Below are 24,516 nucleotides of genomic sequence, written 5' to 3'. Positions count from 1 at the left end.
AAGTTATTTTCAATTACTCCAAATATAATTTTATAATAGAACAAAATATTGATGCATATTTGATAGATTTATTATACCATAACCATAAATCACATAAAGATATTTCTTTCTACAATAATGTTAATTTGATAAAGTATTACATCGCTTTTTAAAAATTTACTTATTTAAATAAAAATACTTGATTGAATAAATAAATCGACTAAATTCATTGTTTCACCTATGATATTAATAGAGTTATTATTTTAACATTATTAATTGTAATTAATAAAAAAAATACTAACAACAAAAAATATAACAAAATAAAAGAGAAATTTATCTTAATGTCGTTTTTTACGATTATGTTAACAAATAGGTATGAATATTAAATAGAGGGTGATGAGATAGATAAAATATCAAGAATAAAAGTTTTATTATAACATTAAATGAATTATATAACCGGAGAATTAAAAAAAAATAATTTGGTTTCATTTGAAATTACTTAATTTCATTATTTACCGTAACACATTTATCACTGTAAGCAATAAAAATTTATACGGTGACCAAGAGTTTTAATAAAATTTGTATGAAATATTTATATTTTATTCATTTTGAAATCATAAAATATAAAATATTTTTTTTCTCACGTAAAATTTCTATTTCTAATTTTTCAAATTAAGTATCACAAATGAATCATAGATTAAATTCTACATTCTCACCCTATTAAATAATTGCTGAAATAACATTAAAATAGTACAATGATTGGAAAAAAATTTAAATCAAGGTAAATTTTATTTCTTACATTCGAAGTCAAAAATGCTTCCTATTTCATATTTTTTCTTTTTTTTGTTGGTTAATAAAATCTGATGCTTGTTAATACTTATGTAAAAATTAATCATCGATCATAACAATAAGTATATCTTATCAAGCTACATACATATTTACATGGCTTCCAGCAAACCTAATACTGGTGCCTCATATTCTCTTGGCCGTAATCGCTTGTGTTTTAACATCAATTGTGAAGTTATAATAAAAATCAAACGATTATCGCGCACAAATAACAAATTTTAAGCGCGCATAAAAATAAAAATTATAATAATAAAAATAATAATTCCAGGTCTTTTTTGTAATTTTTTTCCTTCCTCAGATAGCCAACGAATAAATTCACTGAAACATAATGAATTGATGTAGGCATAAATTTGGGTAGACCGTTGGCACGATTATTGTTGTTCGTTTTATTTTTTAAAATTTTCTCCAACCATACGGTGCACTTTCGATGAATAACTTATTTCACCTTTGAGCATTGCCTAATTATATACAGAAATTGTCTCTATTTTATAAAGATAGTATAATTTCAAATTTTAGTTTCTTGCGTTTCTTCGCCAACTGTCGCTCCTACGTATCCCTAAAAGATAACAAGTTAATAAAATTAATGTTTCAAAATATTTAGTAAAATTAAAATAAATTAATGATTTTCTTTAGGACCGACAGATTATATATGAGTTAAAGTTTTAGGCCTATTTACGGTCGAGTGACTAGTGGTTCTAATTCAAGCCCAAAGATGGATGGTTCATCTTCCCTTCTGTTCGAGAGCTATATTCTCTTTTCCCATTAGTTCGATGGAAATCCATCGAACTTGAATACTAGTAAAGCTGGAAGCTTGTGGTATCTGTTCGAGTTATAAGGATGTTAATTAAGTGAAAGATAGTGAAAGAAAATTGAAGGAGAGCAAAGACAGACTTTGAAAAGGGGAAGAGAGAGTAAGTAAAGTACCGAGAGTATAAGAATAGACTGAGAAAAGATGATGGTGGAAGGGGCCCGGTAGCTTAACTGGTAGAGCTCCTGACATGTTATCAGGGAGATCCATGTTCGATTCCTGGCTTGGTAAGTAACCAACCCCATTTATTTTTTCAAAGTCTGTCTTTGCTCTCCTTCAATTTTCTTTCACTATCTTTCACTTAATTAACATCCTTATAACTCGAACAGATACCACAAGCTTCCAGCTTTACTAGTATTCAAGTTCGATGGATTTCCATCGAACTAATGGGAAGAGAGAATATAGCTCTCGAACAGAAGGGAAGATGAACCATCCATCTTTGAGTTTGAAATAGAATCAATAGTCACTCGACCGTAAATAGGCCTAAAACTTTAACTCATATTAAAATAAATATTATTTACCGTATTGCAATTTTCTCCATTATCATTGAAAGTCTGCTATCTGAATGGTTTGCTGGAAGTAAGGCCTTAAATATTTCTTTAACGAAAATTTCATTAATGCCTGGCGAGGTACGTTCCGCCAGTTCAAAGGCACTTCTCAGCTCATCGATTGATCCACCATTTCTAGTTACAGCATTATCGCTTTTATTGTCCCTTGATGAAAATTGATACTTGCCTTGAAGCTCTGATAGTATTGGAAAAATAACAGTAGTAAGCGTTGCGCTGCGTGAATGTTTAGGTTCTTGCGAGCTTCTTGGACGTAGTTTGTCCTCATTTGATTTATGATCAGTCATAGGTGTAGTAGATACATCAGATTTGCTATTTCTTTTTTCACGAGAATTATTTTCCCTATCTCTTACATCACGAATTTCTTTAAGCTCTCGTGAATCACGAGATTCTCGACTGTCTTTATTTTCTCGAAGGTCTACTGGGGGTGGTGGTGCTGCTTCATGAGGTCGAGACGGTGTATTATGTTTCATTTGTACATCACGTAATAAATCACGTGATTCATTACGATAATTGTTTATTGGCGAATCTTTTGGTGGTGATCTTGCACTACCATTTGCGTGGGCTTTAACTTGCTGTTGACTATGGCCTACTGATCTATGATTGGGAGTATGACTTAATAAGGACAATTGATCTTCAAAAGTCGACATTACAGAAGTTTTTGCTCCATGCGGCCCCTTAACAGTCATTATCCATGGTTCGTCCATATCACTATCTTGCTTAGATTCTTCAGAATCTGAATTTTCACTTTCTGTTTCAGATTCTTCACTACGTTGTGATTTCCATTTTTTATATCTATCTATAAGATCGATCAGATAGGAATTTTTTTTCGCTTTACGAATAAATTGAAATTTCAATAACTCCTTTGCTGTAGGTCTATTTTCTGGATCTTTATTTAAACATGCTTCCACGAATTCTTTAAACTGTTTCGTATAATTACCAGTCAATTGAGGTGGATTGTTTTTGGGAATTAAAAAGAGCACTCGCATTGGATGAAGTTCACTGTTCGGTGGTTCACCTTTTGCTAATTCAATGGCTGTGATTCCTAATGACCAAATATCTGCCTGAAATTTAGAGAATTAATTTATATATGTATATATATTTTTTTTTAAATTAACAAAAACTTTAGAAAAATAAACAAACGACTTACCTTAGAATCGTAGGCCGACTGTTTAATGACTTCCGGCGCCATCCAAAAAGGCGTCCCAACAAATGTATTTCTCTTACTTGTCGTATTGGTCAATTGTCCAGCAACACCAAAATCAGCTAATTTAACGTCTCCCATTTCGCTCAGTAAAACATTGGCTGCTTTAATATCACGATGTAATTTACGTTCACTGTGAAGATAGTCAAGACCTTTAAGTACTTCACGTAAGATCACAGCGATATGCATTTCTTCAAAACTTCCAGCCTTCATGAGATCTAAAGCTGAACCGCCACCCAAGTACTCCATAATAATCCAAAGCTTAGTACCCTAAAAATTATAATTCATATTTTAAGATATGTTTTATTTATTGAATTATTCTGAAAAAAAAAGTTTGAAATATGCGAATTTAAATTTTGTATCAAGATGAATTTTTTTATCATAAAAGTGGAAAAAATAGAATTGTTTATTGATCGAATATGTAATATAAAAAAAATAGACACATTGAACAGGCGAGGCGCAGGAAACCATACCATCAGATATATACCGTTATAATTATATCAAGTCATTGATGGGCCAGTCCCTGTAATGCCTCGTTAAACGATGAGGCCATTGGCAGGATTAACATATGCAACCAACGAAGATTACTACACAGGCGATAGATAACGTATAAATAAAATATTATTGGAAAATTATTTTCTACTCATTAAATTGAACAAGGCTAAAGGATTTCTTTTTTTTCGATATCGTGCGTCACTATCAAGGATTAAATTCTACTATCAACTACTGATTATGATTTATGAAATAAAATAGTTTATAATATGATAATAAAATAACTTCAAGAAATTTCAAGATAAAATAGAATAAATTTTTATATTAGTGCAAACCTTAAGATAAGATCCATAATATTTAGTGACGTAAGGGCTGTCGCATTGCGACAGCACCATAATCTCCTGTTGTATATCTTCGATTTCATCTTCAGCTTCTTCTAAATCAATTATCTTTATAGCCACGATTTGCTGAGTTCTATTGTCAATTCCTTTGAATACTTCTCCAAAACTGCCTTTTCCTATCCTTTCCTGTTTTGTAAATATTAGCTCGGGATCAACCTTCTGCAACAGAAAATTTTACGAGTTAAAACATTATTAGTATTTATCACATAATCTTTAATTTAAAAAGATTCGCATTGACTTTCTTTAGATTCGTCAATGAATATAATAGTGAAATCTCTAAATAGTTAATGTTTTTCACAATTATTTTTCTTTCATTGTAAATATCATGTATGTCAGTTAAATTAAATGACTAGTGAAAATAAGTGTGAAATTAAAAAACTAAAAATACATGAAAAACAAAAATATCTCACGCGTGAAATTGTTTTTTTTTTTCTATTTTCAATTTTCTCTATAATAATTTACTTGTTAAAAAAATTCTAAAAATTGTCAGATGCCTGTTCATTGCAGTATCATGAAAATTAATGTTCATCATGTCAACCTTTCATAATAAAGTTTTCAACGTTGCCACTTAAGACCCATAATACATTCACGGACTGTTTCCTGAGACACCTGTGAACGGAATAAAAGAGAATCTCTTTAAATTCCAAATATACCGTTTTAACATTCATTGCGCTCATGTGATCTCATTTTAAATAATCATTTGCTATTATTATCATTCGAAATTTTCTATCATTTTGACTCATAAGTAATTTTTATTTTTTTTATCAGTTATCAACATTGAAAAAAAAAAAATAAATAACCGATTAAAGTCATCGATTATTGATAGAACGTTGACTCACCGATGGTGTTGTGCATCTTCCGGAACTATTAATATGCGAACGTGGAAGAGAATTACTCTTTTGGTTATGATAATTATTTCTTTGAATAATAGGCGGTGGCGGAGGATGAGAAAAAGGTCTACTACCTCTGCCAGTCTTCGGTTGTTGCTGTGTATGTAAGTGTTGTTGTGAAACATGATACTGATTCCAGGATTGACGTGATACATAATCGGTATATCCGCCGGAAATAAATTGTGCAGATCCGTTGAGATAAGGCGGTGCAATCACCGCCGTTTGTTGAGCTTCACTACTGTTTCTCATTATTTTATTATTATTACTTCAAAGTTATTTATTTCTTCAAATAAAAATGAACAAATTGTCTTTATTCAATTAATAATCACAGTATAATCTATTCGACAAATTGTGCTACCTTCTGCTTGTATTCCACCATTTTTATTAATTAATCTATATATTGTATACTTTAGATTGTAATACTTTTGAGTTTATCAGCTCATACATAGATGTAATAGAACAATTTATGTAATATATAGTGTGATAATCTCTGCGTGAAATGATTTTTATCTTTAAGAATTTATTCAGGGTGAAAGTACGTAAACAGATTGTATGGTGCAATTATTAAATTATTGAATTTATGATCGTTAAATAAATTTATCGAAAATATTGTTTTTACTATTTGTTTTTTCAAATAATTTTATAAGATAAAGTTAAAATTGCATAGATGTGATTGTAGTCGACGTTCGACAAATTTTCAAAAACTCTTCTTCTGCAATTTTTGTATTTATTCGACATCTATTAAATTTACAACTGTTTAAAAATCGTCAATAAAAAAATAATTTCACGCCCTTAGAATCGTATATTAAACCGATTTAGTAAAACCAGATGATTTTAGAAAACAGAATACTCATTGCGTGTACACCTCAACACTGAACTATCATTGACTGAAGTCGTACAAGTAATTTTATGCTCTGAATAATCGAACTATCCTGGAAAATATTATTTATGCATAAAATATTTATAAAACAAAAAGTTCATATTTCACATATTAAAAGTTTTTTTGTTATGTATTTTTATGTAATTATTTAAATATTTAATTGAATGATTATTTGTTATGATGTTGAAAAATATAAACTTAAACTGAAATTTCAAGTAAAACTATATCCCGTAAATGAAGAAAAACAATGATGTCATCAACAATTGTACTAAGTCGATTTTTCGATATTTAATCACATATTATACTTTAAAACAGTGAATTTGACCGCACTTATGACGTTGAACATATACAATAATAATTTCTCAACTAAAATGTTTATTTCACTTTAAGTTATATTGATAATAATATACTGTGCTTTACAATAATTACATTTTAGCTGAAATTTTTAACGACTGAAACCAATAAAAAAAATAAGTAAAAATTATAAACATGCTCAGAAACAGTTAATAAATGCTCAGAAACTACTCATTCCGTGAGTAGCTTAGAAATCAACTGGCAGCACAGGTATACCAGGTATACAAGTGCTCAGGGGACCGCGATCGCTCGAAGAAGACGCGGGAGTTGTTGCCCACATTGTAGTACAGTATAGTAGTATCTCAACAGCATTTAAGTTGTAAAGAAAAGGATAAACGTAAAATAAAGAGAGCTCATATTAGAGAGACCAATGTACTTTACTGATTGAACACCCGGTATTCACAATAATATTCTATATATATGGTGGCGTATTTTTAATTTTTAACACTACTCTTTAAGGTGTGATATTGGTTTCCATTCTATTCAGAAGATTTCACTTTTGACAGTCAAGATTTTTATTACATCAAATTCATTATGGAATAAACAGAAAAATAGTGATAGGCTATGCAAATATTAGAAACACACGAGCAAATTTTCAGTTTATAGTAATGAAGACAAAGGCAGAACAAAAAAGTATGTGTTTTGGTACTTTTGCTGATGGTTTATTATTTTGAAGTAGAAGAATCAAAATGATATTGTTGACTAATAAATAGTATATCAATAATTTTTATTTGTTCCTTTATTAAATTAAGAAAAATTTTCTGTGAAGAAAATTATTCTTGTTAGCTAGTTAATTTTACATTTCTCGAATTTTACAAGGATACAAATCTGAACAAAAAATTCGAATTTTTGTCGCAAAAATTGTGTCTCGGTTAAAAATTTAACTGTAACAATTGAAATCCAATAAAAAAAATACTATTTCATTCAAAGCATTCGTATTTGTCTGCTTAAAGAATATATTTATGGTTAAAATCTTATTTTTGATTTCCGATTTTGGCTGTTGTTTAATTTGAACATTTTATTTTTTGTTCTAAATTATCATATTTTACGACTGACTTACAATAAAAATCATGAAAATAAATTTGTCAGTGAGTTAAAGCTTTCGATGTTATTAAAAGTTTTATGTCGACCGAAAATTATTAATAAAAAATGTCCATCTGACTCTAACGATTTTTTGAATCATTTGCGTAATTTGTGTAAAAACAAAAAATGTAGAAATGAAAATTTTTTCAAAAATGGAAACTTTTTGATGTCTATATCTTTTAGCAGTCGGTCCCCACGATTGCAGTTTTATAGTTATCTCTTAGACAAAAAAGAATTTTGAAAAAAACGCTCTGCTATGCAATAGATTTTTTAATTATCGTTTTTTTCTAAATTCTCATTTATAATCATGAGTGCAACAAGGATAGTACCGTTTCTCGCAGTGAGTGCAATGCGAGAAAAAGAGTGGACCGGCTATTAATGAATTTTTTTTATCGAAAAATTAACATTTTCAGATAAATTTGTTTTTTGATCAATAGATTTTTGATGAACTTTAGCAAAAAAAAAAATGTGATGCTCGAAAAAAAATTCTCAATATTATTTTCATAGGTTGAAGTATTGTAAACCAGGAATCTAAACAATTACCCAAATTTTTTACTTCTAATATTAATAAAAATTGTACCTTTTGACTGGAGCAATTTCGGTCGGTAACATTTTTTAGGGTGAGAAGGAAAATATCTATCTATGAGATCAGACCTGTCCGTGCCTGTTCATGTCTGAACCGTTAAATATGCTCAGACCTGATCAGACCTGTCCATGCCTGTTCATGTCTGAAGTGTTAAATACGCTCAGACCTGATCATGCCTGCTTATGTCTGTTCATGCCTGTTCATGTATGAAGCATTTAATGCGCTCAGACCTGATCAGATCTGATCAGACCTGTCCATGCCTGTTCATGTCTGAACCGTTAAATATGCTCAGACCTGATCAGACCTGTTCATGTTTGTTCATGTCTGGAGTGTTAAATACGCTCAGACCTGATCAAGCCTGTTCATGCCTGCTCCTGTCTGTTCATGCCTGTTCATGTCTGAAGCATTAAATACGCTCAGACCTGATCAGACCTGTCCATGTCTAATCATGTCTGATCTAGCCTAAAATAGATAAGGATTAAAACTCCATATATCAGCTGACAAGAACTGTTCATGCATGATTTGCCCTCTTAAATGATATTTTAAGTCTGGAAGAAAAATTTTATCGAACTATAGACTGCAGTTCTATTTTTAAAATTAATTTGTTCCGTATGACGTATCAGTTTCTGTCCTATTCTAAGCATCAACTTTTTAATTTTCCATGCCAAAACGATGATTTTTAACGATGAATTTTGACGCAGTGACATAAAATTTTTTACTGTGTTCTATTGAATACGCGAAAAATAAGATTATTTATTAAAAGTTTGAGTTTGATACCGTGAAAATACCAAAATATATCAGTTGATATCGATAGGCGATAAGTCCTTTCAAGGTGTCTGTTATTATTTTAAGCTACCACCTTGGTCCATTGCAGTAGTGTCAAAAGCTGCTAAATTGTAGAACACACAAATAATTTTTCATTTCCTATACGTTTTAATTAAAAGAAACTTCAATTTTAAAAGAAAACAATAAAATTATAATTGCGGAATAAACCTTGAAGAAATTTTTTTTTTACTTTACAGAGAACCATATGTTAATGGATCAAAAAAAATACATAGCCGTCCCAAATAAATCACTCTAATATACACAGTAAAAAATTTTGCGTCATTGTGTCAAAATATTTTGCGTTAAAAATTTTTGTGTTAAATATTTAACACTTTTATGTGTAAATCATTACAAAAGCCATAATTTATAGCTAAATTTGTCATTAAAGACAAATTTGGGAACTGGGGAAATAAAGGATAAAGGGGGGAGGAGGGACCTTACTCAGTAGGAATTTTTCGGTAACCGAAAAAATAATTCAGACAGCCCAGACCGGGACTCGAACCCGGATCATTTGGTTACGCGCCAAAGGCTCTACCAGTTAAGCTATCCGAGACATTGTCCGTAACTACCATTCCGTCACCTAATAAGATGACGTTATAGGTGCAACCTAATAATCCCAATGTTGCAGTCTTCAGCTCTAAGAGCGCATATATGCGCACGTCAACAAAAACCGTCCGTAAATAAGTTAATTATACTACATTATTTATTCTTCTTTCTCAATAAAATTGAGGCTTTCAATTTTTAAAAGTTACTTGCTGGGTGACAATATTTTATACATATATTAGTCCTTGGAATAAATATATTTTATCTATATATACTGTCCATCATATTTTCTATTGTAATACGTTAAATTTGTTGATTTGATCAATAATAATTTCATATATTTTACACAATAAACTTAAAAAAAAGTACTTGTTTCAATAAATTAAAATGACTGTATACATACTAATTACTTACCTGTTATTAGAAGAGCTCTAATCTAATTATTTTTACTAATAATTAATAAATAATAATAACACATTCAGTATAAGACCTGAGAATCTATTGGAATAATAAAAATATAGAATAATTGTAAAAAAAAAAAAAAAAAAAAAATTAGAATTGCCGAGTTTTGAACCCGGACTTGGTAAATGAAAAGTTATCAAAAAGTGTAGGCGCCACAATAGAGCTTAACGTACTGATGTGAGAGGTAAATCATAAACTGCGTTTAGGAAAAACCGGTTTAACCGGAGAATTTACGGATGCAATAAAAAAAGTTATTTAAAGGTTTTTATTTAATTATGATTATTTATTATTATTGTTAGAGGGTGAAAATAATTTTTTTATGCAATGATTATTTATTAAATAAAATTTATTATTATTGCGAGAGTTAGCATGAAAATACTTTAGTTGCCGGTTAGTGTGTCTGACACACTCGTGGTGGCGCGACCGCTTGACACATTTCCCATCATGCATTGCAGGATTGGAATACCTTCTTATATATTATCTTACTGTATGGTACCAAAATCTTTGCGTCTATTACACGGGCGCATAGGAGGCTTGACGTGACAGCATTGCCGCCAGCCTCATAGTGCATCGCAGATGTCGCAATGCTACTAGTTTTTCCCGCGATATTACTTAGCGCGACAATCAATAATTCTATCGAATTACGGCCAATATTTCATGGGTACAACTATTGTACCGACATAAAAATTCATAAATTAGTAAAACTACTTTGAAATTAATTGTAACATTAAACTAGTTTAATGCAAAATTTTTAAATATTTTTCATCGAACACACTGATAGAAGAATTTGTTTATATTTAATAAGCTTTATTAACTGTTAATAAATGATTTTTTAACATCATAGGATTAAATGAATATTTATTAACAGTTTATAAATTATTTATTAAATGTTAATAAATATTTGTTAACAGGTAACAAATATTTATTAACAGTTAATAAGTAATTTGTTTAGTACAATTTATTAACTGTTAAAAATATTTATTAATGGTTAATGAACATTTGTTAGCTGTTAACGAATATTTATTTAAAATAAAAAGTAAAAATAGCAATTTCCTTTTGACACTTTTTATAACCCTATAGCTGGAATACATGATAATAATTAAATTCACTAAATAAATTAACGTTTTTAATATTTAAAAATATAAAAGATAATTATGAGCTATGATAAAATTTGGTATTTTATAATAAATGTTATTATAATGTAATATAATTAATGCAAATAATTTATAAAGATGATTTTTATTTGTAAGCCATCTTTTCTTTATATCATATGACATTGCAAATTGCAAGCGAAACAAATTCACTCTACAAAATATTTACTAATTGTTAATAAATATTTCTTAACTATTAATAAATACTTATTAACTATTAACAAATGTACTTTCCACCCAAATAGATATTTATTTAATGTTAAAAAATATTTATTAAAATTTAATAAATTAAATAATTGTCTTCAAATAAATTAAATTATTAACAGTTAATAAATCCTTCTATCAGTGCATAACCCATTCAATTAATTAAACTAATTTTGTTACTACTCTAATATCAGCATAAGAGATATAGCAATAACGGATAGACTGTTCTGCCAGGAGCATCGTAAATGTCGCCAGTCACTATGGGTCTGACACCCATAGTGACATTGGCGTATCAGCTATAACTATTGTTGATGTTACTATTCCCACCATAGCCAAATCATCTATGCTGACGATTTTTATATCGAATCAAAATCTTCTAAACCATACAGTATAGTGTTCACACCCATAGTGACATAGTGATATCCGCAATGTATTTCTTTCCGTGTAATTAATTACGTGGATATTAATTTCGGGAATTTATCATTAGCTAAATCAATGGATGGAATTTTATAATAATATTTTATATAATCAATAATTAAATTTCGAGCAAAAATTGCATTGAATTATGCGTCGAACGTTCTGGAAAATTTGTCAATAACAATATCATCATTCCGATAAAAGTCTTTGTAAAACTATTTGTCAGTGTGGATTACGTCCGAGAAGGTTTAGTTAATTTTATAAAGAATATTCTTAGAATTAATTTAATGTGCTGAGTATTAAACTCGTGATAATTTCGAAATAAGTTTAGGCGTCGATTTTAATACGGAGTTATCGAGAAATTGTTTTATTAATCGTGCAAATAATTCATAATTTAATTGCGTGCTAATGACTGAAAATTAGTAGTAAAAATTAATGTTGTCATTTTTGGAGTAATTTTGTAATCCGGAAAATAAAAGTAAAGTAGAGTCAGGGTGTGTGTGAAGACGCGTGGGTTATGTGTGTGAAGACGCGTGGGTTATGTGTGTGAAGATCGTGCGGGATATGTGTATGTGAGTGTACGCGTTCTCTGTTTGTTGATGAATTGCCGAGTAGAGTAACTCGTACAATCTTAGAAGCCGTTGTATCCCGACTCGAAATTGTAGTGAGGAATGCCGAAGAATTAGTGAGGGGCAAGTTTGGCTTGCCTAACTTAGGCAAGCCTAATTTGCGCCTTCTTAAATCCACGTTAGGCAAAACGAAGATTGGCATGCCAAATTTGCATGTAATTTGGGATATCTATGGCAAGCCGAACTTCGGCGAACCTTTGGAATGCCTGACTAGCTGGAAGTAACGATAACCAAAGATTTGCCGTAGTTTGGCTTGCCATAAATGTCCCTAATTACCTTTAAGTTTGGTAAACCGAACTTTCGTAAGCCTTTGGATTTTATAATTTCCTACAAGTTAGGTATTCCAAACATTCGCCAAACTTCGTCTTACCATAGATGGCCCTAATTACTTTTAAGTTTGGCAAACCGAACTTCCGTAGACCTTTGGATTTTATCATTTCCTGCAAGTTAGGCATTCCAAACGTTTGACGAACTTCGGCGTTTCTTGCCAAAGTACTCTAAAACGGAGTGGGAGAAGATATTTGGCTTTAAGTCTTTCCAAGGTTAAGCCTTTTAGTTCTATACATATAAAAGTGTGTATTTATGAGAGTATTTGTGTATTGTACATATAAACATGGTGTCTCATGTACCCGACTAGAAATTTCGGTGAGGCATATGCCGAAGAACCAATTCGGGGCAAGTTTGGCTTGCCTAACTTAGGCTTGCCTAGGTTGTACCTCATAAAAACCAAGGTAGGCAGAACGAAATGTTTGGCTTGCCATATTTGAACGTAACTAGGAAAGTTTCATGGATTCCTTAAGTCTGATATATCATGGGAACGCCGAACTGGTTTCAAGTAACGATAACCTGAGTTTTGCTAGTTTGGAGCGAACTTGGCTTTCCGAACTTAGGCTAGCCCAATTCGAATCTTATTTGTTTTAAATTAGGCAAGCCAAACATTGGTTGTGCTTATAAGTATCTTGAAGTAAGAGGTCGCTCATCATCGGCGTAGCGTCGCGGTATGGTATAGGGCCCTCGTGCGTCGGGTACCGTGTTCGAGTCTCGCGTTCGACATGTACGATTTTTAATAATTAATAATTACTAATTATAATTACTATTAAGGCGAGTGTGAAGTAAAGTTAAGTGTTATGTGTGATTAGTGTATCTAACTCCTCCATCATCTCCTTCCCTTTTGACTTATCAAATCTACCAATCAAAAAAATCTCTTCACATTAAAAAACGCTCCAAAAAACAAAAAAAAAAAATTACAGAAAAAATAAAATTAAATAATAAAAATAATATTAAATAAAAGCAACAAAGAATTTGTTCTTTTTTATTCATGAAATATTTAAAAAATTTAGTCCTAAATTTAATATTTATATTTAAAATAGTAAAAGAAGATAAAAAAATAAGCATTTGTTTTTATTAATTTTCGCTTGATAATAAAAAAGCTAAAAATCAAGAAAGAATTAGATTTGGATTCTTCGTTTCGAATTTGGTTTCCAAACTGCAACCTAATCAGGAAGCCAAGTTAGGCTGAGCCTCGCAACTGCGTTACATCCCAAACTTCGGCCTGGTTTGGATGCCTCATTTACTGCAAGTTTGGAATTCGGCATGCCTTACTTGCGCCAAATCACTGCCTCACTGAAATTTCTAGTCGGGATAGACGCCAAGTGGGGTACAGCGGCAGTAAGTTAGAAACTGCGGTATAGACGCTCCATAAGAGGGTACCGTCAGGATTAAGAATTTTGATAGAGCGTGAGGGTCCGGTGGACAGCGCGACGTAAGGATAGTGTGGAGTATATGCGTGAGCTAGTAAACTAGAGTCAGTGTGTGTGTGAGACGCGTGGGTTATGTGTGTGTGAATGCTATCAGCGTTCCTTCGCAAGCGAGCAGTCCGTTTGCGAGGTGTTTCGCTGGCATAGAGCGTGAGGGTCCGGTGGACAGCGCGACTTAGTTAGAAACTGCGGTATAGACGCTCCATAAGAGGGTACCGTCAGGATTAAGAATTTTTGTAACGATCTCTACTTGTTGATGAATTGCCGAGTAGAGTAATTAATACACTTTAGAATCCGTTGTGTAGACGCCAAGTGGGGTACAGCGGTAGTAAGTTAGAAACCGCAGTATAGACGCTCCGTATGAGGGTACTGTGGGATTAGAAATTTTTTTTGGACGACCCCTACTTGTTGATGAATTGCCGAGTAGGGTAATCGAGTCTTGGTGCGACGTTTTCTACTTGTTGATGAATTGCCGAGTAGAGAACTAGCACTGAGTTGAGGCGACGGTTTTAGCCCGAAATCCTCCGGTAGTTATAAACGGTAGTGTTAAGTTAGTTGTAAGTGAGTGGTGTACGTGTAAGGGCACGAGTTGTTATTCTATTTTGTTGTTAAATAAATACCGGTCATTTTTGTTAAATAAAAATTTATTTCTTTCAGATCACCTTCCTCCACTCTCTCTCCCTGTAGATTATAAGCTCAGCTCTGGTTTCCGGTTCCAGGAACCGAGATACAAAATCCTGGTGGCGCCCTTGTTAATTTAGAATCATTTATTTATTATATTGCTTTTATTTAGATTAATAAAGGGGACAATGAGCGGTAAGTAAAAACAGCCCGTTACAAAATTTTCAATGAACTATATATAGTGTGTGCATCTAGTACTTTAATCTAGAACTAAGTGCATCAAGTACTTTAATACAATACGTCTTAATGAAATTCTTCATGTGTCATCTGACAGTAGATTATATGCAAAAAAAAAAAACTGCTAAAAAAGTCAGCAACAAGTTTTTGGTTTTTATAAAAAAAAATTTTAAATATTTAAAAGATAGCTCTGAAAATATTTGACTTCTCGCGATGGAAATCTAAAATCTTTTTTATATTTTTCTTGAAAATCATTTAAGAATGATTATAATAGAAAAAATGCCATTCGACCTCACCCGAAATGGAAGGTAGATTTCATGTGATATGAGATTTTCTTTATTTAAGGTAAAAGACCCCATTAGTGGCACCTTTAACCCCTATTAGGGGCACTTTTTCTTTAAATGAAAAAATGCACTACTTGGAATAAAAATTAAAAATTTTTTTGATCTAAAAGTCTTAAAGATTATAAATAATTTATTCATTATTGAAATTAATGATTTAATTAATTGAATAAGTACCAAAATCAAAGAAAGTGTCAGTAATGGGGTCCCCGCCACTAATGGGATCTTTTACCCGATGTTATTTAATTTGTTGAATAACAAATCTTTATGTAATTTTTAAATTTTCAATCCGCTATAACTTTTAAACGAGTTAACCGATTATCACGTAGTTGACAACAGTCGATGCAGTTTTTTTGAATTCTACGATGAATTTCAAACCGAGAATCGATCAGATAAAAAATTTCGGAATTTGTTTGAAAAAAACGCTTTTTTCGATTTTTTTCGTCAACGATATCTCACAAATGAATCAAGCGATTTTGACCGGTCTGGCGGCAATCAACGTAGTTTTTTGATGTTAAGAGCTGATTAGTTTTTAAAATCGGTCGGTAAAGCTGTTTAAAAGTCATTCTAAAAAAATTACATCTGAAAAAAAGTTTTCATTATTCTAAAATTAAAAAAAAAATTTCAACAAATTTCAACTGCAGCTTCGGCATATTATATGACATTAGCTGTTTATACTCGACCTGCATAGAGTAGTTCGCATTTGATCTGTCAGGTAGCGTATTTAAGTGAATGATTTCCCAATATTACACATCTGCTTATAGATTTGGAACGTTTTCTTTTTATTAAATGCTATACATTGACATTTAATACCGTAATGCTAAATAAAAACGATGTTTGAGTTAAATTGGACGTCTCACAATCCGGTAGAGAATGGGAGCGCTATACTTTTAACATTACATTGGCTCCTTATCACAATTTGCAACGCAAAATTTTTCTCATCATCCAAGTCTGGTGCAAAATCAATTTAAATAGACTTATTTCCGACTAGAGAGGCATAGATTTACAGTATGATTCGATTTTTTTAATTTATTTACATTACATTATATGCGATGAAAATGTTATGATACTATTTACTATATACGTGTATAGGAGCCATTCATTGGTTTCACAATTCAGAAAAATATAATGAATTGAGCTAAATCTTGTCGAATAAGTTTCTATTAATCCTTTGAAGAAATTTTGTTGATGTTTGTTTTCTAACTCATAATTGTTTATAAGATACACATTTAAGTACATTTATGGCGTCAAAAACACATAGTCCAGAAGGAATCGGCGCATGAGTACCGAAAACTATTCCACCTCAATTTTTTTATGCGATCCTCTTCAATTTGCCCTACTGATGATATAAATGCATGTTGCCATGGGGCAACCCGGTGCCATATTTTTTAAACCGAAATTGTTTAAACAATTGCAAGGAATTGTTATTTTTCAACCGGACAGATTTTTTTAAATTCTTTATTGAAATACCAATAAAAAAGGTCCAATGACTTTTCACGATAAAGTTAATATTTTTAAAGATATGAATTTTTAAAGGTTCGAAAAATCTCAAATTTGGGTACTTTCGACCCATGAAAATATATTAAAAAAAAAAAATAATGTATAAGTAATATTTTTTTTTTAATTCTCTATACAATAGTTAATAATATTGTTAATAGAGATTTAAAAAAATTTCATTGTTTATATCTGTTTTTTAATTGTTAATTTCGCGCGGTCACAAGTATGCGTCGCTTACCTTTAAGTATCGCTGTCTCTCTGACTCATGCGTTGCATCGGCCTCTCTGTGTCTTAAATCATTATTTATTATTTATCTTAAAAACTATCAACTTTATCAAGATTGTTAAAGAGAGCAATGTTATTAATAATTAAATTTTCTACAATTTGTTTTTAATAAATTTTTTTCTGAAATCAATTTTTCAAAAGTTATGTTATTTAAGCAGAAATCGGAACATGTAATTAATAGTATATTTTATTAGTTTATAATACTTTTTTGTAACTAAAACAGAAAGTAAGGTAAAAGACCCAGTTATTGACACTGGCCTAGTTGTTTGACACTTGCAATTTTATTCTAATTAAAGGAATGAAATGTTCTCAAAAAACCAATTATCTTAAAATTTATAATTAAAAAATTATATTTATTAATTTATTAGAATTAATTTGTTTTTTATTTTAACTAAAATAAAATTGTCAATAACTGAATCTTTTACCTTAATTACATTGAATAACTTCTTCAAACGAAGGTTATAGATGGAGAAGTATGAAATAATAAAACAAGATTTAAAAATAATTATTCATTTATTATCAACATCATTTTTATATATTATATTCTTACAGTCGGCTGCCCAATTTTAAAACACAGTAAAAGCAAAATTGTTATACCTAATTTTTTTTAGTATGGCTGCATTTATTATAACTTTTTGACCTTAATTTTAAATATTTTTTCTTAAAAATATTTATATTCAAGTATTTTCTATTCATAAATCAAATTTTTTATCAATTAGGTGCGCAAACTTTTTTTAATAAGAAAAATTTTTAAAAATCTTAAAATTGTCAATTACTGTGTTTTGAAATTAGGCAGCCGCAGTCTTCTGAATCACAATCACATAAAAGTATGCAACTAATTAGTTGGGAATGGGCTTTTGTCCATAAATAAAGGTAGCAAATTACCATTCTTTAATTTGTAGCCGAAATTCGTAAAATCTAATGTTTTATCTTGGGGATTCAATGCATTTTTCCAAATGTATGTTTGAGCAGAAGCTCTAAGTGCATGCAATTGCAAGGCATCTGATGTGCACGGAATTTTAGATAGATTAATATTAGTGCCAAAGCAACGAGGAAAAATTATTTGTCTAATAGCTTCATCCGCGGTGCTACCATTTTTATCCAAAATATTAAAATACAAGGTTTCTAAATCTTTCAACCCCTTACCACTTAATTCTAAGCCATTGCCAAGAGGGACTAAAGCATCACGATTTTCTTTGATTTTTATCATTTCTAAAGCTTTTTTTTTAAATTGCTATGATAATAACAGAAAGTAATATAAACTAATAAAATATACTATTAATTACATGTTCCGATTTCTGCTTAAATAACATAACTTTTGAAAAATTGATTTCAGAAAAAAATTTATTAAAAACAAATTGTAGAAAATTTAATTATTAATAACATTGCTCTCTTTAACAATCTTGATAAAGTTGATAGTTTTTAAGATAAATAATAAATAATGATTTAAGACACAGAGAGGCCGATGCAACGCATGAGTCAGAGAGACAGCGATACTTAAAGGTAAGCGACGCATACTTGTGACCGCGCGAAATTAACAATTAAAAAACAGATATAAACAATGAAATTTTTTTAAATCTCTATTAACAATATTATTAACTATTGTATAGAGAATTAAAAAAAAAATATTACTTATACATTATTTTTTTTTTTTAATATATTTTCATGGGTCGAAAGTACCCAAATTTGAGATTTTTCGAACCTTTAAAAATTCATATCTTTAAAAATATTAACTTTATCGTGAAAAGTCATTGGACCTTTTTTATTGGTATTTCAATAAAGAATTTAAAAAAATCTGTCCGGTTGAAAAATAACAATTCCTTGCAATTGTTTAAACAATTTCGGTTTAAAAAATATGGCACCGGGTTGCCCCATGGCAACATGCATTTATATCATCAGTAGGGCAATTTGAAGAGGATCGCATAAAAAAATTGAGGTGGAATAGTTTTCGGGACTCATGCGCCGATTTCTTCTGGACTAACAAGAGATTTCATTTCTATTGGTTTCGGATTCAGAATCCAAAAAATTCTTTGAAAATTAAAATGTATTTTTTTTTTAAATCACAAATAACCAAGTTACTAATAACTAAGTTACAAAAACATTCATTGACTCGGACGTTTTTTCGTTTTTCGTGATACTGATTTATTTATATTTTTGCACTTGATGACTATAGCTTATGATTTTACATCATCCCATTATTTATCTATCAAAATCTCTTCATTTTTATTTCATAAAATTTTGAATAGACCGAAGTAAGATTCAGCTCTTAATTATTTTGAATTTGAAGAATTAATTTGTGACATCCATGAATGTGTTCGTAAATGCGTCATTACTTTTTGATGAATTGACTGATTGTCAGTAAAATTGTTACATTATTGGGATTTTTTTTTCAATTTAACGGAATTTTTTATCTTTTCAAATTTGTATTTAGCTCGAAAATCTGAAAATGATTGTGGTGAATTGAATACTTTGAGAAAATATAATTTCCAATTAACTTCTTTTACCTATCTAAGCTTGAAACTTGCAAAAAATTTGATAACTGATTTGGAGTAAACGTTTTGAAGGGTTTGGTCAGACTAAGAAAAATTTTTTTAAATCAATTTTGAAGCAAATTTGTCACATTACGAATGGATGCGGAAAACAAATTGACTGCAAGGTGAAATACAAGAATTTCATAAATTTTTATTCCAATTATTTCCTAATTAAGTAAAGCTCAGATAATTATTAACTAAAAAAAATTAGAAAAACGGTTCACCCTAAAGGCCATCCCTGTAACTTCCCGCTAATTCTATTCCTGGGCGGTGAAAATTGTACTTATGACATTTTTGAGATTTTCGAGCTTAAAATATAATTTATGTGATATTTTGAGCTCGCCGAGTTCAAAGAAATAATATTTCTATGCATTTGAGCTCTCCCAGCTCAAAAGTCTGATAGAAGTTTCATAGAACACTATTTTTGGAATTTTCAAACCGCAATAACTTTTGAATGGATCAACCAATTTTCACGCGGTTGGCGGCATTCGACGCAGTTTTATCATCCTCATGAGTTATTTTCAGATTTTAATTGATTATTTATATACGGATTTCTAGTGTACAGGCGTAATAACGCCCTTTTACACCCTAAGCCTTATCATTCTGCTTAGTTAACTCTGCCTTATCATTGCGGCCGTGGACCGACTAGAGTGGTCACCCATTCAAGTTGTTGCTTAAAATGTGTGATCGCCCAAGTCAGACGTGTACCGCCCGGCTATCTCTGCCACTTCCAGAGGCTGGCTACGTAACGTAACGCACATATTTTTAATTATAATCACTGAAAAATATTGGTGCGTGCTGGGATCGAACCCGGGTCCCACTCTTTCGAAAAGCGAGCACCGAGCCGACCAGGCTATTGCCAACCTGTTCAGATTTTAATTAATCGAACCAAAAATTTCGGAGTAATCCCGAAAAAACACTTTTTTCGGTTTTCTTTCGTTCACGATATCTTTCGAACGAATCAACCGATTTCGACCAGCTTGGTGGCGATCGACGTGGTTTTTCAAGCTTAAGGGCGGATTAGTTTTTGAATTTAATCGATAAAGCCGTTTAAAAGTTATTCCAAAAAAACCACTTTCAAGAAAAATTTTTTTCTTATTTTTTTTGAGATTTTTCAAAATTTCTCAAAATCTATCGGCCCGAATCGGTTCAAATTCACAGGAAATCTAAGTTTGAGGGAACTCTTTAGAACGCCGTTTAGTAGATTCCGATCGGTTTAGTCGTTCAAAAGTTATATGCGAGTCACACACACACACACAGTGACAACATCGCGGGGGTAGTCAGGGAAGCTTCCTATGACCTTAAAACGTCGAGATCTGATGAAAACTCGATTTTTGCTAAACGGGGTGAAAACAATAACTTCCCGATTTTTGAAAATCTTCGATTTTCTTAGCGGGAAGTTAAAAATACTTGTAGCTAATCGTGATACGTAAAAAATATTGCAGTAAACTAGCCGTGAAAAATTGATAGACTATTTACAGAAACTTACCATTGAGTTTAAATGATTATTGTTAGTTATGTAGTTGACATTAATATTATCATCACTAACATTGTTTTTAGTCATATTGTTATTATTAGTATTATTGTTGTTATTCTTATTACTCTGAAAACTTGACGCATGATTTTTTCCTGAATTACGATATTTACTAAAATTGAATTTACTGTTTTGCTTAGTATGTTTGTGAAGAACCATCGCGGCAAACATTGTCTTTTTCAATGGAATTTATTCAATTTTGTCAACAAAAAATATAAGATAATATTGTTTCATATATAAAGAAACAATGGTCTTAAAAATAAATAGTAAACAAAATCAAACTATTTTGTTTAAAGCCTATCGACATTTTTTGATTACTATTCTATCGTAACTTTTATCATATTATATATTTTTTAAATGAACAGCTACAATGACATATCGACAAGTAATTATCAAAATAGAATAACTTATGTTTATACTTCAGCTTTCAAAGCTTTGTTCATCTCATCATACTAAAGAACTATTTTAAATCGATATTACTTTTTTTTGCTTTATTTATATTAGTTTATTTTCAAAACGCGTAGTAATACGATTGAATTTGTTCAACAGTCGCTTTGCTCCTCTCTAAAAATAGTCTTCTGTATAGTTAATCGTTGAGATCGATAGTCTACTTGTAAAGTCACATGAATAGAGTGTGATATCAATCCAAGACACGAGAATGATTAAAAGATAGAGAAAAAGAGTGAGAACGTAATGAGAAATAAGCCAACGACCTGATCACAAAAATTTAATTTTATTTATCAACATCAAACATTTAGATTGATATTGATGAAATCATTATCTTTGCTCATAATTGAAGTTATTGAATTATTTAATATTGATTAAAAATCTTAGAGGTTAAATACTTATTTAAAACACAATAGTTCTTTTCAAGTCTTCCAATTGTTCGGATAGTCGTATGCTTTAACAATAAAGAAAACACTTATAGGTATGAAATTTACAAATTCTATGATTTTATATTTTTTTGTATGATTATTAATATTTTCAGTCAGTGTTGTAAAAAAAATTAAAATTATAATTCTTTAAAAACACTTATACTAATAACTAATTCAATTAATCAACAAGTCGGGTGTACTTAATAGTCTGCTAAAGCGTCGCGCGACGACTGAAATCGTGTAGACCAGCATCCCTTTAATTGAACAACACTTTTCCCGAGACTTTCCCTACTCTTTCATATTTCCCGTATATTGGTAGGGTTGAGCGTCGGCGCATAAAATCTTTTTTTAACCCTCTTGCAGAAGTAGACGATTTTAATTTAAATTTGTTTTTTCTTACTTTTGAAGTTTAAACTATACTTTTCGACAGATAGATTTTCTTCTTTTTACGTAGGTAAGAACTTGAAAAAAAAAAACTGTTATTATGAAAACCGGTTGACTCTGCGAACAATATCAAAATATTGTGATAATTCAGGATGCTGAAAACGTGAAAGACCTTTTTTTTATCATTATTTGAAAAATTTCGAAACTACTTGATCAATTTTGTAGTTTTTAAAGATACTTTATTCACGCTTTTTGCTACGATTTAGTTTTCTTGTTTTTGCCGTCTTGACCTCGAGCATACTAATAAAAAAATTGCAGAAAATAAAGTTTGTATAGTTGACTTGTAGAACAAACCTTAGAAATCGCTAAAAATAATATTTCAACGCCATTTTATTCACAAAGTATTTGTTTGCTCAAATATTTGAATTCTCGACTTTTGAATATTTTGAAGAATAATTTTCATTCGGTTAGTAAAGTTCCATGCGACAAATCTGACATAGAATAATGTAAAGTAAAGAGCCCAGTTTTTTACTTTTTAAGAGTAATAGTTGATGTTAAATTGAAATAGTTATTGGAAAACTTGAAAAAAAATTAATCTTGTTGTCTTTTTTTTTTTTTAATATTATAAATTTACTATTATTTATTTTGTAAAGTGTAATTATTTTAATTACTGATGTTTTTAATTTTTATTTTAATCGTGATTGATATTCTGAGTTATTTATTTTCAGTGCATTATTTTTTCAATTTTGTTTAAATTGATGCTTATAAAGATTTTCCTTTTATTGATTTCTTTATTTACAGATGTCGAAATTTTGATTTTTCTATTTTACCATCAAATTTTCAACCGGTATGAATCAATGACGCGCACTGTATCTAACATTTAAGAGATATTATTTTTTACATTTTGCTTATTTTACAAATGGAAAAATTTATGATTTTCAAATTTTAGAGTTTAGAATCCTCCAAATTTAGGGTTGGCAATAAATCCCTAAACATAGAAACCGACTCAAATTAATGAACGCGATTGTATATTATGATGCGCAAATATTGGTTTGTCATATCTAAAATTTTTATTAAATCAACTAAATATAAAATAAAATAACGTTTTTGTTTATAATTTCCTGTTTCACTACAAGATAAAAGTTGACTATTTGCCAATTTATTCTGAAGGGGGTGAGGTTAGGACATATGCTTGAACTTGGGAAACAAAATAAAATATTTACCTCGTTGAAGGCCATCTTTTTTGTTATAATTCCGTGTGGTTCTCGGGTGGTGCTTCCTGCACCTCCTTGGCCCACTTTAAAATTTGGATCCAGAAAAGATGTGTCCTCTTAGTGATGTTAATGTAATAGTTTGAGTATAATGCGTTAATATTTATTTCACGATCGTTGCTGCAGTCGTTGTAATTAATATCGCCGTCTAAACTAACGGCGTTGACGTTGTTGCTACTTCCAGGTGACGTTACTTTTTCGTGGTCGTCCTCCACCTTGACGACTAATAAAACGACGCATCGAGGTTAAAACAAAAATAGAATACACACGCCGTTACTCAACGGATACGAGACAACTGCAACCAAGTTAAATATTGTTTTTATTATTTCCTTTGACTTCTGACAGCCCTTAGCGACACACACGTCACAAGACCAAGTCGGAGAGCACCTTGACCCCCCGATAGGCCAACACCACTTTGCTGCTTTTCCTTAAAAAAAAGTACGTTGCCACCAACTGATTATGTCTTTTGTATTTTATATATTGTATATTTGTATATTACATACTCACGAATTTTATGATTGCTTTTATGATTTACAATTCATTGGTTTTTATATTTTTATAATTACTTCATATTGAATATCTACCTCTCTAAGAAAGAATTTTATATCTACCTTATCTTAATCATCGATAGAACTTATGTCACTATTACGAAAGTAGTTTAGCATTAAATATCTACGAATTGTAAGTTATCTCTGATCACGCTAATTAAATTTTGTTAAATTCAATAAGTGAATTTTTCAATGCTAAGTCGTTAAAAAGATTATTTATGTATCAATCTTTTTTTTTTCACATATTTTACCGTTGATTAAATAACCACAAACAGAATAGTGCCATCATGATTTTGTGGTACATACGTAAAAATC

General features: G+C 30.4%; 1 protein-coding gene across 5 annotated transcripts; it reads right to left on the bottom strand.

Moving 5' to 3' along the window:
- Window positions 1–749: 749 nt before the first annotated feature.
- LOC123263376 (serine/threonine-protein kinase 26) lies at window positions 750–24,516 on the bottom strand. Of its 5 annotated transcripts, none has more exons than XM_044726088.1 (6): window positions 24,157–24,516; window positions 23,606–24,080; window positions 4,231–4,455; window positions 3,350–3,673; window positions 2,155–3,263; window positions 750–1,381 (listed from the first exon to the last, which is right to left on the bottom strand). In XM_044726088.1, the coding sequence occupies exons 2-6, from the start codon at window positions 23,618–23,620 to the stop codon at window positions 1,372–1,374; spliced, it is 1,683 nt and encodes a 560-aa protein (XP_044582023.1). In that variant the 5' UTR covers window positions 23,621–24,080; window positions 24,157–24,516; the 3' UTR covers window positions 750–1,371. The 5 variants fall into 5 exon arrangements, with proteins under 5 accessions (XP_044582023.1, XP_044582022.1, XP_044582024.1 ...); XM_044726087.1 differs by having other exon boundaries at window positions 24,161–24,516; XM_044726089.1 differs by lacking the exons at window positions 23,606–24,080; window positions 24,157–24,516 and adding exons at window positions 21,079–21,235; window positions 21,969–22,018.

The sequence above is a fragment of the Cotesia glomerata genome, linkage group LG4 (assembly GCF_020080835.1).
Source record: "Cotesia glomerata isolate CgM1 linkage group LG4, MPM_Cglom_v2.3, whole genome shotgun sequence".
In the NCBI taxonomy this organism is placed as follows: domain Eukaryota; kingdom Metazoa; phylum Arthropoda; class Insecta; order Hymenoptera; family Braconidae; genus Cotesia; species Cotesia glomerata.
This window is presented reverse-complemented; position numbering and strand designations above follow the sequence as displayed.

Excerpts from the sequence above, each read along its gene's own strand:
- LOC123263376 (XM_044726085.1), bottom strand. The coding sequence starts at position 5,435 with ATGAGAAACAGTAGTGAAGCTCAACAAACGGCGGTGATTGCACCGCCT. Across the intron at positions 3,674-4,230 it reads ATTATGGATCTTATCTTAAG|GGTACTAAGCTTTGGATTAT; the intron begins GTTTGCACTAAT and ends TATAATTTTTAG. Across the intron at positions 3,264-3,349 it reads AGTCGGCCTACGATTCTAAG|GCAGATATTTGGTCATTAGG; the intron begins GTAAGTCGTTTG and ends TCTAAATTTCAG.